Source organism: Mesocricetus auratus, unplaced genomic scaffold (genome assembly GCF_017639785.1).
Source record: "Mesocricetus auratus isolate SY011 unplaced genomic scaffold, BCM_Maur_2.0 Super-Scaffold_100707, whole genome shotgun sequence".
Classification (NCBI taxonomy): domain Eukaryota; kingdom Metazoa; phylum Chordata; class Mammalia; order Rodentia; family Cricetidae; genus Mesocricetus; species Mesocricetus auratus.
In genome coordinates this window covers 1543331-1556248 of record NW_024429269.1, presented here as the reverse complement: position 1 = coordinate 1556248, position 12918 = coordinate 1543331, and the positions used below count along the sequence as shown (strand labels likewise).

The 12918-nt window shown below is 49.3% G+C and overlaps 2 protein-coding genes across 4 annotated transcripts in view; one reads left to right on the top strand and one right to left on the bottom strand.

The window, feature by feature from the left end:
• Nucleotides 1–3086, bottom strand: part of Dpysl2 (dihydropyrimidinase like 2) — a 100250-nt gene extending 97164 nt beyond the window's left edge. The window contains exon 1 of the mRNA XM_005075236.4: nucleotides 2610–3086. Within this exon, the coding sequence (XP_005075293.1) occupies nucleotides 2610–2951 (342 nt within the window). The 5' untranslated portion in view covers nucleotides 2952–3086. The remainder of the gene's footprint in view (nucleotides 1–2609) is intronic.
• Nucleotides 3087–3337: 251 nt separating this feature from the next.
• On the top strand, nucleotides 3338–12910 carry Pnma2 (PNMA family member 2). 3 transcript variants are annotated; one of them, XM_040740624.1, is made up of 4 exons: nucleotides 3338–3447; nucleotides 7541–7668; nucleotides 7944–8382; nucleotides 8419–12910. In XM_040740624.1, exon 4 carries the CDS (start codon nucleotides 8434–8436, stop codon nucleotides 9529–9531), a length of 1098 nt encoding a protein of 365 aa, XP_040596558.1. In that variant the 5' UTR covers nucleotides 3338–3447; nucleotides 7541–7668; nucleotides 7944–8382; nucleotides 8419–8433; the 3' UTR covers nucleotides 9532–12910. The 3 variants fall into 3 exon arrangements, with proteins under 3 accessions (XP_040596558.1, XP_040596556.1, XP_040596557.1); XM_040740622.1 differs by having other exon boundaries at nucleotides 7944–12910; XM_040740623.1 differs by having other exon boundaries at nucleotides 7505–7668; nucleotides 7944–12910.
• The last annotated feature ends 8 nt before the right edge of the window (nucleotides 12911–12918 follow it).

Sequence of the window (12918 nt, the reverse complement as noted above, 5' to 3'; positions counted from 1 at the left end):
TAGAGGAATTCCTTGAAAGCCTGAAAACCCTTCTCATGAGCTAAATCTAAGTAATGACCACTGATTCTGACAAAACAATGAGGCAACCATGCTTTCTGAAGTCACCATCATTATACATATAGGCATACTGTCTCGTGAAACATGAAAAATTCATACAGGATAAGCACCAAGCTGGGTAAATATCCCTGGTTATGAATGACAAGATCCCACAGGAATGCCCCTTTTGTGATAAATGTGAGAGGGGCCTGCAGAAGACCGAGCCAGAACCAACCTATAATACTAATGAGCAGGAAGCTGAGGGAAGATGACTTTGCAGGGGCTAAAACTAAAGGCTTAGCCTGGTGCTTTTGTCTTCAAATTGTCCCCTCCATGTTCCCTAGATTTGCAATTTAGAGTTTCTGTTAAATTTAGGGTATGTTCCAACAATCACTCCTAATCATCCTGCCTTTCAGTGTTATTATGCTGCTATTGTTATGCAGGTCACTCATCTGCTATTTTTATGTGTTCTTTTGTGGATCCTCCAGGTATGGTTCTGTTCCCTTTAAGCTATTGGAATGACCTGCACACTGTATCTGAATTGAGAGTGCTCACTCAACCTTGGTGCTATGTGGTCTTGACTTTTGTCAACATATTCCCATAAGGACTCATTTTGTACTTACCCCATCTTCAGTACAAGGTACAATATTGAAATATTTGGGTTAGGAATGTAGCTCAGTGATAGGATGCTTATTTAGCAGACACTAGTTCCTGGGTTCAGGCCCCAGCACCACAAAAGAAAAGAAAAGATAAATATATAGATAGGCAATAGGTAGATAGACAGACAGCTAGATGGATCCTGATGGTCATGGTGGCTCATATCTGTAAATCCAGCACCCTGGAGGCACTGGGATTGTCATGAGTTCAAGGCCAGTCTCAACTACAAAGTGAGATTATTTCTCAAAAAAAGAGAGCGAAAGGAAGGAAGGAAAAGGAAAGAAAGAAAAGAAAGGCCGAGCGTTGGTGGCGCACGCCTTTAATCCCAGGACTCGGGAGGCAGAGGCAGGCGGATCTCTGTGAGTTCGAGGCCATCCTGGTCTACAAAGCGAGTTCCAGGAGAGCCTCCAAAACAATACAGAGAAACCCCTGTCTCGAGAAAAAAAAGAAAGAAAGAAAAGAAAGAAGAAACTTTTTACTTCAATAACTTGGAACAAAACAAGCTTTTTGGATTTAGATTCTGGTTGCCTCTTAGTGAAATATAAGTATAAATTTAAGAATCAGAGAATGGGTGGGTGGATGTAAATTGTGTATGTGTGTGTGTTTGCTAGAAGTAGTCCTAGGAAAGTCAGAAGCTAGAACACTACTGTGTCAGGAAACGGGAGTGGCACCCCAATCATTGCCCCAGAGCTGCTCTCAGAGGCTTTCTCTGTAGCATACAGTCTGAACGCTAAGCAAGCTCCACAGCAATGTGTGCAAACTGCCCCCAACTTCTCCATGGCTGTGGGAAAGGAAGCACCTTTAGGACTAACCTTCCTCCTGCCCTAGAAGGGAAAGCACATGGGGATTCAATATAAAGTCAGTTATAGATTGGTGTCTCGTCTTCACCACCGGCATGGGAGAGAAGTAGCAATCGAGCATTAAGACACTGTGCACTGTAAACGATCAGTTGAGACATTAAAGCTGTGGGGAAAAAAATTGTCATCCTGGAACAGAGGAAAATGTGTTCGAAAAGACCACTGGACTTGAAATGTGCACTGCTGGGATGTACTGGACCATGTCAAACATTTTCTATGATCACGATAACCAAGGAAGACTTCTTTGTCTCGACATTAACACAATCAGGGAGTCTTGTCTTCAAATGCAAATCTTCCCCTCCCACCCTCTTTTTTCCTTTTCTTTTTGGTTCTTTGGATATAATCCACGTAGTCTCTCCCGATTCCCAAAGTGCCTCCCAAACAGCGCTGGGGAAGTGCTCCGGGAAGCCCTAGCCGAGACACTTAGCAGAACTTTGTTCTACACATGGGCTACCTAGCTTTTCTCGGTGACATCACGGCCTCCCCAACTCTTCACTGGCTGTGAACCGAGTTCAGGCGCTCAGGGCGCTGGCCGTGGTCCTGACCTCAGAGCTCAGGACCCTGGTGCGGAGCACTCCCAAGGCGGAGACCTTGCCACTCCGAAGAGCCATACGAGCCCCTTCCCCCTCGACCCCAGGAAAGTCGTCCGGCCTTCACTGCAGCCCTCCACTGCGCTCTTTGAGCTGCATCAAAAAAGGGTGGGGCACTGAGCCACAGCTGCAATCCGTTGCCACCCGGGAGGATTTAAGAACAGCACAGTGGTCCACCCCAGTCGCCACTCGTCGCCTCTAGTCCAGGGATCAGCTGGTCCCTGACGCGGGTTCCCCACCTCCCAGGCACAGAGAGGCGAGGGCAGCCTTTGTGGGCGACGAGACGCCCACTGGCGAACCCTTGCCTCACCGCACCCTGCGCGGTGAAGGGGCGGGCAGGGCGCGGTGCGCGTGCAGATGCGAGAGGCAGAGCTCCAAGCACCGCGTGCCCGCCGCCACGCGGGGATGCTCGGTCCTCCGCGAGATGCCAGGGTTCAGCCCTGCTCTCCGCTCCACCCCCCATACCAACCTGATCGTAGATGTTCTGCAGGGCTTCCTTGCCCGAGGCTCGCCGGATCTCCACCTTCCGGCCCGATTCAACAGATGGCTCCCCGCTGCCACGCCGGCTCTGCCGGTGCGGGTCAGGGCCCAAGTGGGCGACATCCCGCTGCTGAGCCACCACCTGCCCCGAGCCCCGGCCCACCGAAAGCGAATCGAAATCAATGGTCTTGTTCTCCGAGGACCCTTCCACCGGGCAGAACATGCCGCAGAATTTCTGCCGCGGCTTGGGACTGCCCGAGCCCAGGTTTTTGAAAAAGGCAGGGACCTCTTCGTCCTCTGCCGCCTTCCCAGATTGCTTTCTCTCGGCCATGGCTCGGGGGGCGCTGGGGAGGGTCCTCTCCGTCCGTCGGTCCGTCCGTCCGTGGTTCCCTAAGTCTCCCTGGCTGGGTGTGCACTAGCCCCTCGCTGCCGCCGCGGCTGCTGCTCCCTGCCTACCGCAAGGTGCACAGAAAGGATGGAGGGCTGGCGAGCCGGCGACCCACCCCTCGCGGTCCCTCCTCCTGACCCTGCTTTCTCCCTCCCTGCCCACGCCCCCCGGCGGCGCCGCGCCACCTCCGAGCGAGCGGCAAAGTTAGATCTGGGCGGGCGGTCTCTGCGGCAGAGAGTGCCAGTTCCCGGCAGCACGGGGCGGGGCGGGGCAGGCTGAACGCACGATCAGAAGGGAGGGGAGATGGAGGGAGGGGACGGAGAAGGGAGGGTACTAGAGGGTGGGGGGCACCCGGAGCCCGCGCTCCGGAAGTGAAGCGGCCACTCCACCCGCTAATGGATGCGCGGCGGCCGACTGGCAGACCGCTCTCCGCGCCAGGGTGAGTGTCAGACAGCTACAGCTGGGCGAGGGCCGGGGGGGTGCGCAGACCCTGGCCAGGAGTCCCTCTCCTCCACCTGCCTTGCTTCTTTGCTAAGGTAGCTCTGGAGCTCCCCTGTCCCTGGGTGAGGGCTGAGGGTTGGGGGAGCCAAGGGTCAAGCCTGCAGGACCTGGGATGTTATGGCGCTGGGGAGGAGTGATCCTGGAAACAGCAAGGGCTGGTCTCAGACACCCAAGTACCCGACACCAAAGCTTCTGTTTACCCACGACCTGGGGGGGCGGGGGGCGGAGGAGGAGGATTTCAAGGAGCAGAGAAAAGGGAGAACATTCTCGTTGGCTGCACCTGCTGTGGTTGGGAGGTGGGGCTCACAATATGGCGGGGACGAAAAACAGCAGAGGGGCGTAGCGAAAGGGAGGAATGACCCGGAGAAACATGCAGGCCTCTTGTGATGGGGGGGGCATAGAGAAGAATGAAGGCTGCGAATCGTATCACTGCGCCTTAACATAGAGACTGAGGACCCCCAACATTATCTGAAAGTCCCATGCCCTGCATGTAGGCCACTGACCCAGGAAAGATACAGGCGGATTTATTTGGTATCACACACACACACACACACACACACACACACACACACACACACTCACACACACACGGTTACCACCACCCCCACCCAAAATTGTTGGGGCCTAAGCACACTGAAGTCCACTAAGCCCACTCCAGACACATCTTGTTTTCAAGGCGCCCCGCCTAGCTGCCCCGCCCCTGTTGGCCACTGCACCAGTGCCTCGCCATTGCCAGATGCGGTTTCTCTCTTTGCGTTAAAGGTAGAGGTAGATCGTGTTTTAGGGGAGGATTACATGCTGTGAATTATGAGCAGCCAAAGTGTGTGGTGGATTTGAGGGTGTGTGTTTGTTCGTGAGCGGGCAGTCCAGTCAAGGCTGCTAGGTTCGAGGCTTTTCCAGCCCGCACTCTAATCTTGGGCGGTTCCTTGCTTATTCCCACCCCCTTGGTCCTGCTTCTGGTGGATTTAAGCCCCTCCTGTTTTCCAGAGTGGCAGGAACATGCAGAAGTGCTGCCCATCCTTCAGGGGCCCTGGAGGGCGATCTGAGCATGCTCACTGTGGAGAATGGGTTTGGTCTGTGAGAGACAGTTTACTGCAGCATGTTCTCACTGGGCGGTGTGACCAAGAAATCAGTCCCATTGTCAGCCTTTGCTTAGGGAAGGATTGTATGCCGATACCAACGCCCTCACTTGCTGGAGATAGCTTGATGGATGGAGTCACAGTTTACACACACACACACACACAGGCACACACACACACACACACACATGCACACACTCCACCCAGAATTTAATGTAGAAGCTGAGAGGACCTTATGTGAGTAGGGCTTTTGGATATTAGCACCAGATGTGCTTGGCATTTTAACAAAACCTCCGACTGTAATTACCAATGCTTTACTAAAGCCCTGTGAGATGAGGGTTTTCATCCCTCTGGCCTCCCAAGTTAGGACACCCGGTTTAGGCTGGTTCTTTTAACAGGTTATCCTGTGGGCCCCCTTTATGTGAGAAAAATAGAAAACCCCTGTGTTCTCCCACACCCAAACATTTCCTTTGTGGTCCTGTTGTATATCAAGGTGTTTCACTTGGGATCTTAAAATTTGGGGGAGGGATTAATTTTCATTATGTGTTTGTGTGTGTGTGTGTGTGTGTGTGTGTGTGTGTTTTGCCTGAATGTATGTACATATATTAGTGCATGCCTGGGTGTGTGGGGGGGGCTTGTAGGCCAGAAGAAAGTGTCAGATTCCCTGGAACTGAAGTTACAGATGGTTGTGAGCCACAACGTGGGTGCTAGGAACCAAACCTGTGCTTTTAACCACTGAGCAATCTCTCCAGACACTTGTGAGGTTTTTTGTTGGTTTGTTTGCTTTATTTTGTTTTGTTTTAAGGCCATCCCTTGTAGGTAGGATTACCTTCAGGTGAAAAGCCTCAAAAGCTAGCCAATTCTAGAGTGATATTTTTTCTGTGGACCTGGGCATTCAGTGCCTTTTGTTTGGTTGGTTTTGATGTTTTTGAGACAAGGTCCTGTATATAACCCCAGGCTGACCTTAACTCCCTATGCAGCCAATGCTCTTGAGCTTCTGATCCCGATACCTTCATCTCTTAAGTGTTGTGCTAATGGGCATGTGCTGCACTGCCTGGCTCATCTAACTCAAGGCTGCATGCATGGCAGCAAGCACTCTACCATCGTGAGCGACATTCTGAGCCCCTCCAGTGCCCTTTGCATTCCTGACTCCTCTAAACATCCAAGAGGACAAAGTTCACTCCCATATTTTACAAGGAAATCTCAGGCCTGGCTTGGTCTAAAGTTCCAGGTCCTCATGCTCCCAGGCACAATGTGGGGCAGCACTTGCCTTCCTGGTTCTAGCACACTGGAACAGCTTTTAGCGCCTCCCAGGAAGGCCGAAGCTGCTCCTGAGGCAGCTGCTGCCATAGTTATGGCCAGCATCTGTGACATATGACCTCCCTCAGACTGATGGGAAATGTTCAGGCTAAGAGGAAAAGATGTAGCATCCCAATGTACACTCTGCAAAGGTCTCTGAGAGGCACAGTCAAGTACCAAATCTAACATTTCAGTTGGCATTCCAAAGTGACTCCATAAGAATGCATGGTCTAAGCTGGGCGTTGGTAGCACATATCTTTAATTCCAGCACTCGGGAGGCAGAGGCAGGCGGATCTCTACGAGTCCAAGGTTAGCGTGGTCTACAGAGTGAGTTCCAGGTCAGGCTTCAGAGCTACACAGAGAAACCCTGTCTCAAAGATGCATGGTCTAGTGATGTTGCAGGTGTCTTAGTTTACATAAATGCACTCTGTGATGTTCAGGCAATTGCGAAGCTGCCTAAGGTGCTTCTCTGAAGGCTTCCCCATGGCTAAGCGACCGGCTGTCATAGGGACCATTCTCTTTCCCTGCAGGGCAAGTCACTTCATAGACACTTCACTCTACAGTGACTATGCTTTCTGCTTTTTGTGTTTTTTTCTCAATGGCCCAGTCAAATTTAAATGACAGGAAGTGTCATAGTTACTTTTCTACCTCTGTGACAAAGTATTGTGACCAAGGTAACTTACAGAAGAAAGCATTTAATGGGAGCTTACAGCTTCAGAGGGTTACTTCACTGCCATTGTGACCCGGAGCACGACAGCAGGTAGCAGGCATGGTGCTGGAGTGGTAGCTGAGAGCTCACATCTGATCTATAAGCACATGGCACAGAGATTGACAGTGGGAATGGCGTGGGCTTTTGAAATGTCAAAGCCTACCCCCAGGACCTCCAGAATCCTTCCCAGATAGTTCCACCAGCTAAAGACCATGATACATGAGCTGTGGGGCCCATTCTCACTGAAAGCACCACAGGAAGCGTTGGGTTGGGTTGATAACTTAGCAGTGTAACACTCAAAAAGCCTTGCTAGACACAGCAGAGGAGGACTGATTCCTAACTCCAAAGTGTGCTTGTTTTTCTGAGATTCAATTTTTCGTCCTTACACCCATTAAAAATTATTTTTAAATGTTTGAGTGATTCTGCTTAGTGTTTTTTTTTACGTCTTTTTCTTCTTTTGAGACAAGATTTCTCTATGTAGCCCAGATTGACTTCAAACTTGCAATCCTCCTGCCTCATCTTCACAACAGCTGGGAGTGCCACCACACACAGTGCAGTTGTATTTGTTTTTAAATGTGGTTCTCATGTAGCCCAGGCTGACCTCAAAGTCCTATGTGGTCAACAATGATCTTAAATTCCTGATCCTCCTGCCTCCACCTCCCAAGTGCTGGGATTACAGGCATGTACTACCATGCCCAGTTTATATGGTGGTGGAAATTGAACTCTAGGCTTTGTGCATGTATGGTAAGCAAGCACTCTGCAGAACTGGGTGGGGTTTTTCTTCCAAGTGCAGCAACTATCCTGTTTAGGATGTTCCACTAAATTGTGCAGGACTGTCACTTTTTCCCATCCTTTACTGGACCGTTATATTTTTAATAAGCGCATTAATCTTTGTTACTGTATTTTAGGCCTAAAAACACATGGTTCATGTTTGTGTGTAACAGGACAGCTTGATTTGGATGAAGTTAAGACACATCCATACTATTATATAGAGGTGGGAGACATCTTCCAGAGCTGGAAGCTGAATATATGCGCCTTGATTCTTGAGGAACATTCTGGAACACATAAACAGGTATTTAATTATGTCTCCTAATTTCATCTTTCAGATGGTGAAGGTCTTGGATCCCGCCTACTGATGGGGACTTTGGGGTGGAGAGAAGGGGTTTAAGTTGGTCCCCTAACCCTGAGTACAGTAAGCAAAGAAAGGGGTCCAACAGAGTGGGGTAGACAAAGGTGCGGTGGGAGCCATAGCCCTTGGTCCACCCCTAGCTCCATTCCAAACCACAGCGTGGGTGTGTCCTGGGAAGTAGAGGTCTGCGTAGTAAAAATGAACCTCTCTTTCCCTAGGAGTCCTCACTATCTTGCTGTATGACTCCCCAGAGTTTTGGGTGCTAGAGTGAAAGCCACCTCCCCACTGACTAGAGAGAGGAGAAGTGACAGAAACCGGGAGATTCTGGGGCGAGCAGTTGTTCCAGGTGCCTCATAGTGACAAGAGCCAGCACCACCCAGCTGCCTACGGCTCCCAGAAACAGCAGCAAGCCCACTGCAGAGCCACAGGGCTGGTAACTGCAGCCCACCCCATCCACTCATTAACCCTGCTGTGGGTCTGAAGACACAAAGGAAGTGCCTGGTTCTTGACACTGAGCCAAAGGACAAAGCATTGATCCATAAGGCTCTGATTGGGGAGTGAGCCAGGCAGGGACTACGTGCAGAGGCACATCCTGGTGCAGAGGCACATCCTGGTGCAGAGGCACATCCTGGTGCAGAGGCACATCCTGGTGCAGAGGCACATCCTGGTGCAGAGGCACATCCTGGTGCAGAGGCACATCCTGGGACCATGGCAGTGGCACTGTTGGAGGAGTGGTGCAAGATAATGAGCGTGAGTGACCGGAAGTCATTGCTGGTGACTGGCATACCAGCCGACTGTGGGGAGCCCGAGATCCAGGCAGTCCTTCAGGAGGCGCTCAAGTGTGTGGGCAACTACCACCTGCTAGGCAAGATATTCCAGAAGCAAGACAACACGAATGCTGTCTTACTAGAACTCATGGAGGACACGGATATGTCTGTGGTCCCCAGTGAGGTGCAGGGGAAAGGAGGTGTCTGGAAAGTGATCTTTAAGACCCCTAACCAGAACAGCGAGTTTCTCCAGAGACTGAACCTCTTTCTAGAAAAAGAAGGCCAGACGGTTGCAGGGATGTTCCGAGCCCTGAAGCAGGAGGGAGTGTCCCCAGCAACCACAACCTGCGCATCCCCTGAGTTACTGGCCCACTTGGTGGGGCAGGCAATGGCTCACGCTCCAAGGCCTCTGCAGCAGCCTGTGAGGTACTGTAAGTTGCGAGTGTTCTCTGGGAGCACAGTGCCTGGCCCAGAGGAAGAGTCCTTTGAGATCTGGCTGGAACAGGCCACTGAGATAGCCAAAGAGTGGCCCATCCCGGAGGCAGAAAAGAAAAAGTGGATGATGGAGAGCCTCCGCGGCCCCGCCCTGGACCTCATGCACATCGTACAGGCAGACAACCCATCCATCGGTGTGGACGAGTGTCTGGAAGCCTTTAAGCAGGTGTTTGGGAGCCTGGAGAGCCGTAGGAGCTCGCAGGTAAGATACCTAAAGACCTATCAGCAAGAAGGGGAGAAAATCTCAGCCTACGTGCTCCGGCTGGAAACTCTGCTCCGAAGAGCTGTGGAAAAACGGGCTATTCCCCGGAACATTGCTGACCAGGTACGCCTGGAGCAGGTCATGGCTGGGGCCAACCTTAGCAATGTTCTATGGTGCCGTTTACGGGAGCTGAAGGATCAGGGCCCGCTACCCACCTTTTTGGAGCTGATAAAGGTGATACGAGAGGAAGAAGAAGAAGAGGCCTACTTTGAACATGAGAGTAGGGAGGAGCCAGGGGAACGAGAGGGCTATGGCCGCTGGGACAATTCAAGGAACAACTGAGAGACACCCCTACTCCTGTCACCCCCTGGTGAGCATAGGGATAGTGCTTGGCGAGGCTAATCCAATTACAGTGGATTTTTCTCTAGTTGAAGTCAAGCATTAGAACCAAATATTTTCTTTTATTTTGACAGGGTCTCTACTTAATAGACCAGGCTGGCCTTGATCTTGCACTTTTCCTGTCTCAGGCCTCCCAAGTTGAGTTCTGGGATTAGAGGAGGGTACCACCACTAGTGCCCCATCTCAACTTTTCTTTCGGAGAAAAAATGCCTGGGCTCTGAGTAGCCTGGTTTGGTGGACTCTTAAGCAGAGTGTCAGTAAATACAAGACTGGGTTCCTAAAACACCTAACGCTCCTGTACTTTAGTTTCCGTGAAGCACACCAGGGTCAGCCAGACGGCTCCATTGGTAAGTCTGCTTGCCAACCTCTTCAGAGCGGGTAATGATGTGAATAGGGAATAGAAATTGTTCAGGCAGGAGCTGGAAGGATGGCTCCGTGGTTAAGTGCTATTCTTCCAGAGGAGTTCAGAACCCCGCACCCGCATGGTGGTTCACAGTCACTCATAACTCCAGTTCCAGGGGACCCGACACCTTCTTCTGTTCTCTTCGGGCACTGCACACATGTGGTACACACATATATATGTGCAGAGGACACACATAAAATAAATCTTTAGAAAGAAAGAAAAGAAACAGGCGAGGCAGTTTTGGGGCATTCCAAGAGTATCCCTGGTTCTCTGACCCATGGATGTCACAAAGGAACTCTCGTTTCTCATTGAAACCTTCATGGAGGTTACACCTGAAGGTGGGACTGGGACCTCAGCCGGATACTAATCCCTTTGTAAATAACTTTAGAAATAGATCTCTAGATTTTCATGATAAAAAATTGCTTATATCTGTTCCCCAGTTTTAGCCCATCTCCTAAACGATTTTAGTACCTCTTCAGAGGAGGGAATTTCACAGTGGCCTTGATTGGGGCTTTTCTGAGTCTCTTAAGAGAAAAACATTTCCTTCTGGTCAGAAGAGTGGAATCTACCTCTTGCTTAGGTGGAACCCTAACATTCCAAACTAACCAAAACATAAGAGTTAATCCAATTGGGCAGGTCCGTTACCTGGCTAACGGACTGCACATCAGGAAGGCAGATTCATCTAACTCCATGCTAAAGAGATGGGAGGAATAATTATCCCCCTAATGAGAACATGTACTTTTGCTTCCCAGAATCTCTGTTATCTGTATAGTCACAACAGAGCCACCACAAAAATGAAACTTGCTCTTTTTCTTTTCTTTTGCCTGGGGCCCAAACCTAAGTAAGCTTTTTCTAGTACTTCAGGCTTTTTCTTCTCTTTCCATATGACTGCTTGCTAAACCTCTACCTAACTCAAAAAAGAAAAGAAAAAGAAAGAGAGAGAGAGAGAGAGAGAGAGTCATGGCTTTCTCTCTTCTCCATGTCCTTCTTCAGGAAGGTTTGATCCCCAGAGAACCAACTCCTACAAGCTGTCACCTCTCTCTCTCTCTCTCTGTCTCTCTGTCTCTCTGTCTCTCTGTCTCTCTCTCTCTCTCTCTCTCACACACACACACACAATGTTCTAAACCACACCAAATAGACCAATGTTGACTCATACCATAAAAGAAAGAATTGACCTTATTTTTAAAATCAAAACAAAACCCAAAAACAGCTTTTGCAATAAGCTTGAAAGATGAGGTGGAATGGCTTGTCAGGTCATTTCCTGTCTCAAATCAGCAAATTCTGTCAGACTCTGGAAGCTTCCTCCAGCTGTCATCTATAGCTAAGCAGTCACGGGCCTTGCAGTAGGATCTGGGGTGATGGGAGGCAGGTCTTCCTCCACCACATGAATGAGACCATCATGGCTTTCGGTTTCTAACGTCACCTGCAGAGTGTCCCCCTCCACACATGCCTTTCTTCTACTTCATGTAGATGGTTCCAGACCCAGCTGCAGTGTCAGTCTCAACCCATGGATGATTCGTGAAGTCTGTTACCAAGAGGTACACAGCTATAGAGAGATGTCTTTGAGAAAAAGATGGATGTTCAAAGACACACACAGAATTGGACACACACATAGTGTGTGTGACTACCACTCTAGTCTATTTAACCATGAAGACTTTAACTGGCAGCGGGAATGAAGCAGAGAAAAAGACCTCACAACCTACTGAGGGCTGCAACGTGCAACGTGTTTCATATAAATCCCACTTCATGTGTGTAGCAATCTACTCTTTACAGGGTGGTGTGTGTGTGTGTGTGTGTGTGTGTGTGTGTGTGTGTGTGTGTGTGTGTGTTACTCTTCATAAAGAGAAAGAAGCAAAACTCAAATGAGTTAAATGGTCTCAACCCCAAAATGTTCAGAAGTGATACCTAGATAGAAGCCCAGGACAGATTTTGGGAACCCACCCTCCATTAACTATGTGTCACTCAAATGTATCTTCTTAGTTCTATAGATTGGTTTTTGAACAGATGTATTTTAAACTCCTTAAATCTCAAACACACAGCAGGTAGTTTCAAGTGTGCTGATGACCAAGTCTCAGCATATCAGTGTTCTCCAAGTTTGCCTTTGTTTCCAGACTTACCCATTTGTGGCAAAACAAAGCTCCCTGCTGGCATTGGTGTACATATTTCAAGCTCTCTGTAATTGTGCACAGACTTGAAAGTTGTAGTGTCTTGTGTGTGTCGAGTGCACGAGGACATGGTAAACAAACACCACTTAGTTACATGCTAGGCAGAGCCCTGACACCGTTCATGTACAGCCTTGTGGTAGATCCTTGTGTGCTGTAAGCAAGTTGCTTAGTTTTCCTCAACATCCGTTTCCTTATCTAAAAATGAGCTGCCATCAGATCACGTGACACAATGCCATTTACAGTCTTCAAGTAACATTTGGAAATTAGAAACCCCTCGATAACACTGAGTACCTTGGTGTTTTCGAGACAGTTTGTTGTCACCTCAATGCATGTTCTCCTGACCTTTCTAGTTGTGTGGAAACAAGATGTAACAGACTTCCAGTCATGATGTTCCTGCCATTGGGAAGCATTTTAGTTCTTTTGCACATCTGTGATAAGTATTCCAGAAGTGGTTGGTAACTGTTAGTTGATTTGATTTTGAAATGGTAACCTGCTCTTCTGGGTTGTGGTTAGTTTAATTGAAGAATAAGAATTGTGAAAGAAGTATTTTTAAAAGTCATTATCTGTGATGATTTATCTTTCTGAAATACAGTTCTCAACACCATCCAACCACAGTGATGTGATTGTCATTGTTGACCATTATATCCTGACTCCATGTGGCTCTGTGTTCCTGGGATCAGCCTCACCATTGTCACTGACTGTGAATTTAAATGTTACCACTGTCAAGCTATGAAATAAATCTGAGAAAGTGAAATCCTGTGT

Coding starts and splice junctions, on each gene's coding strand:
- Pnma2 (XM_040740624.1), top strand. CDS start 8,434: ATGGCAGTGGCACTGTTGGAGGAGTGGTGCAAGATAATGAGCGTGAGT.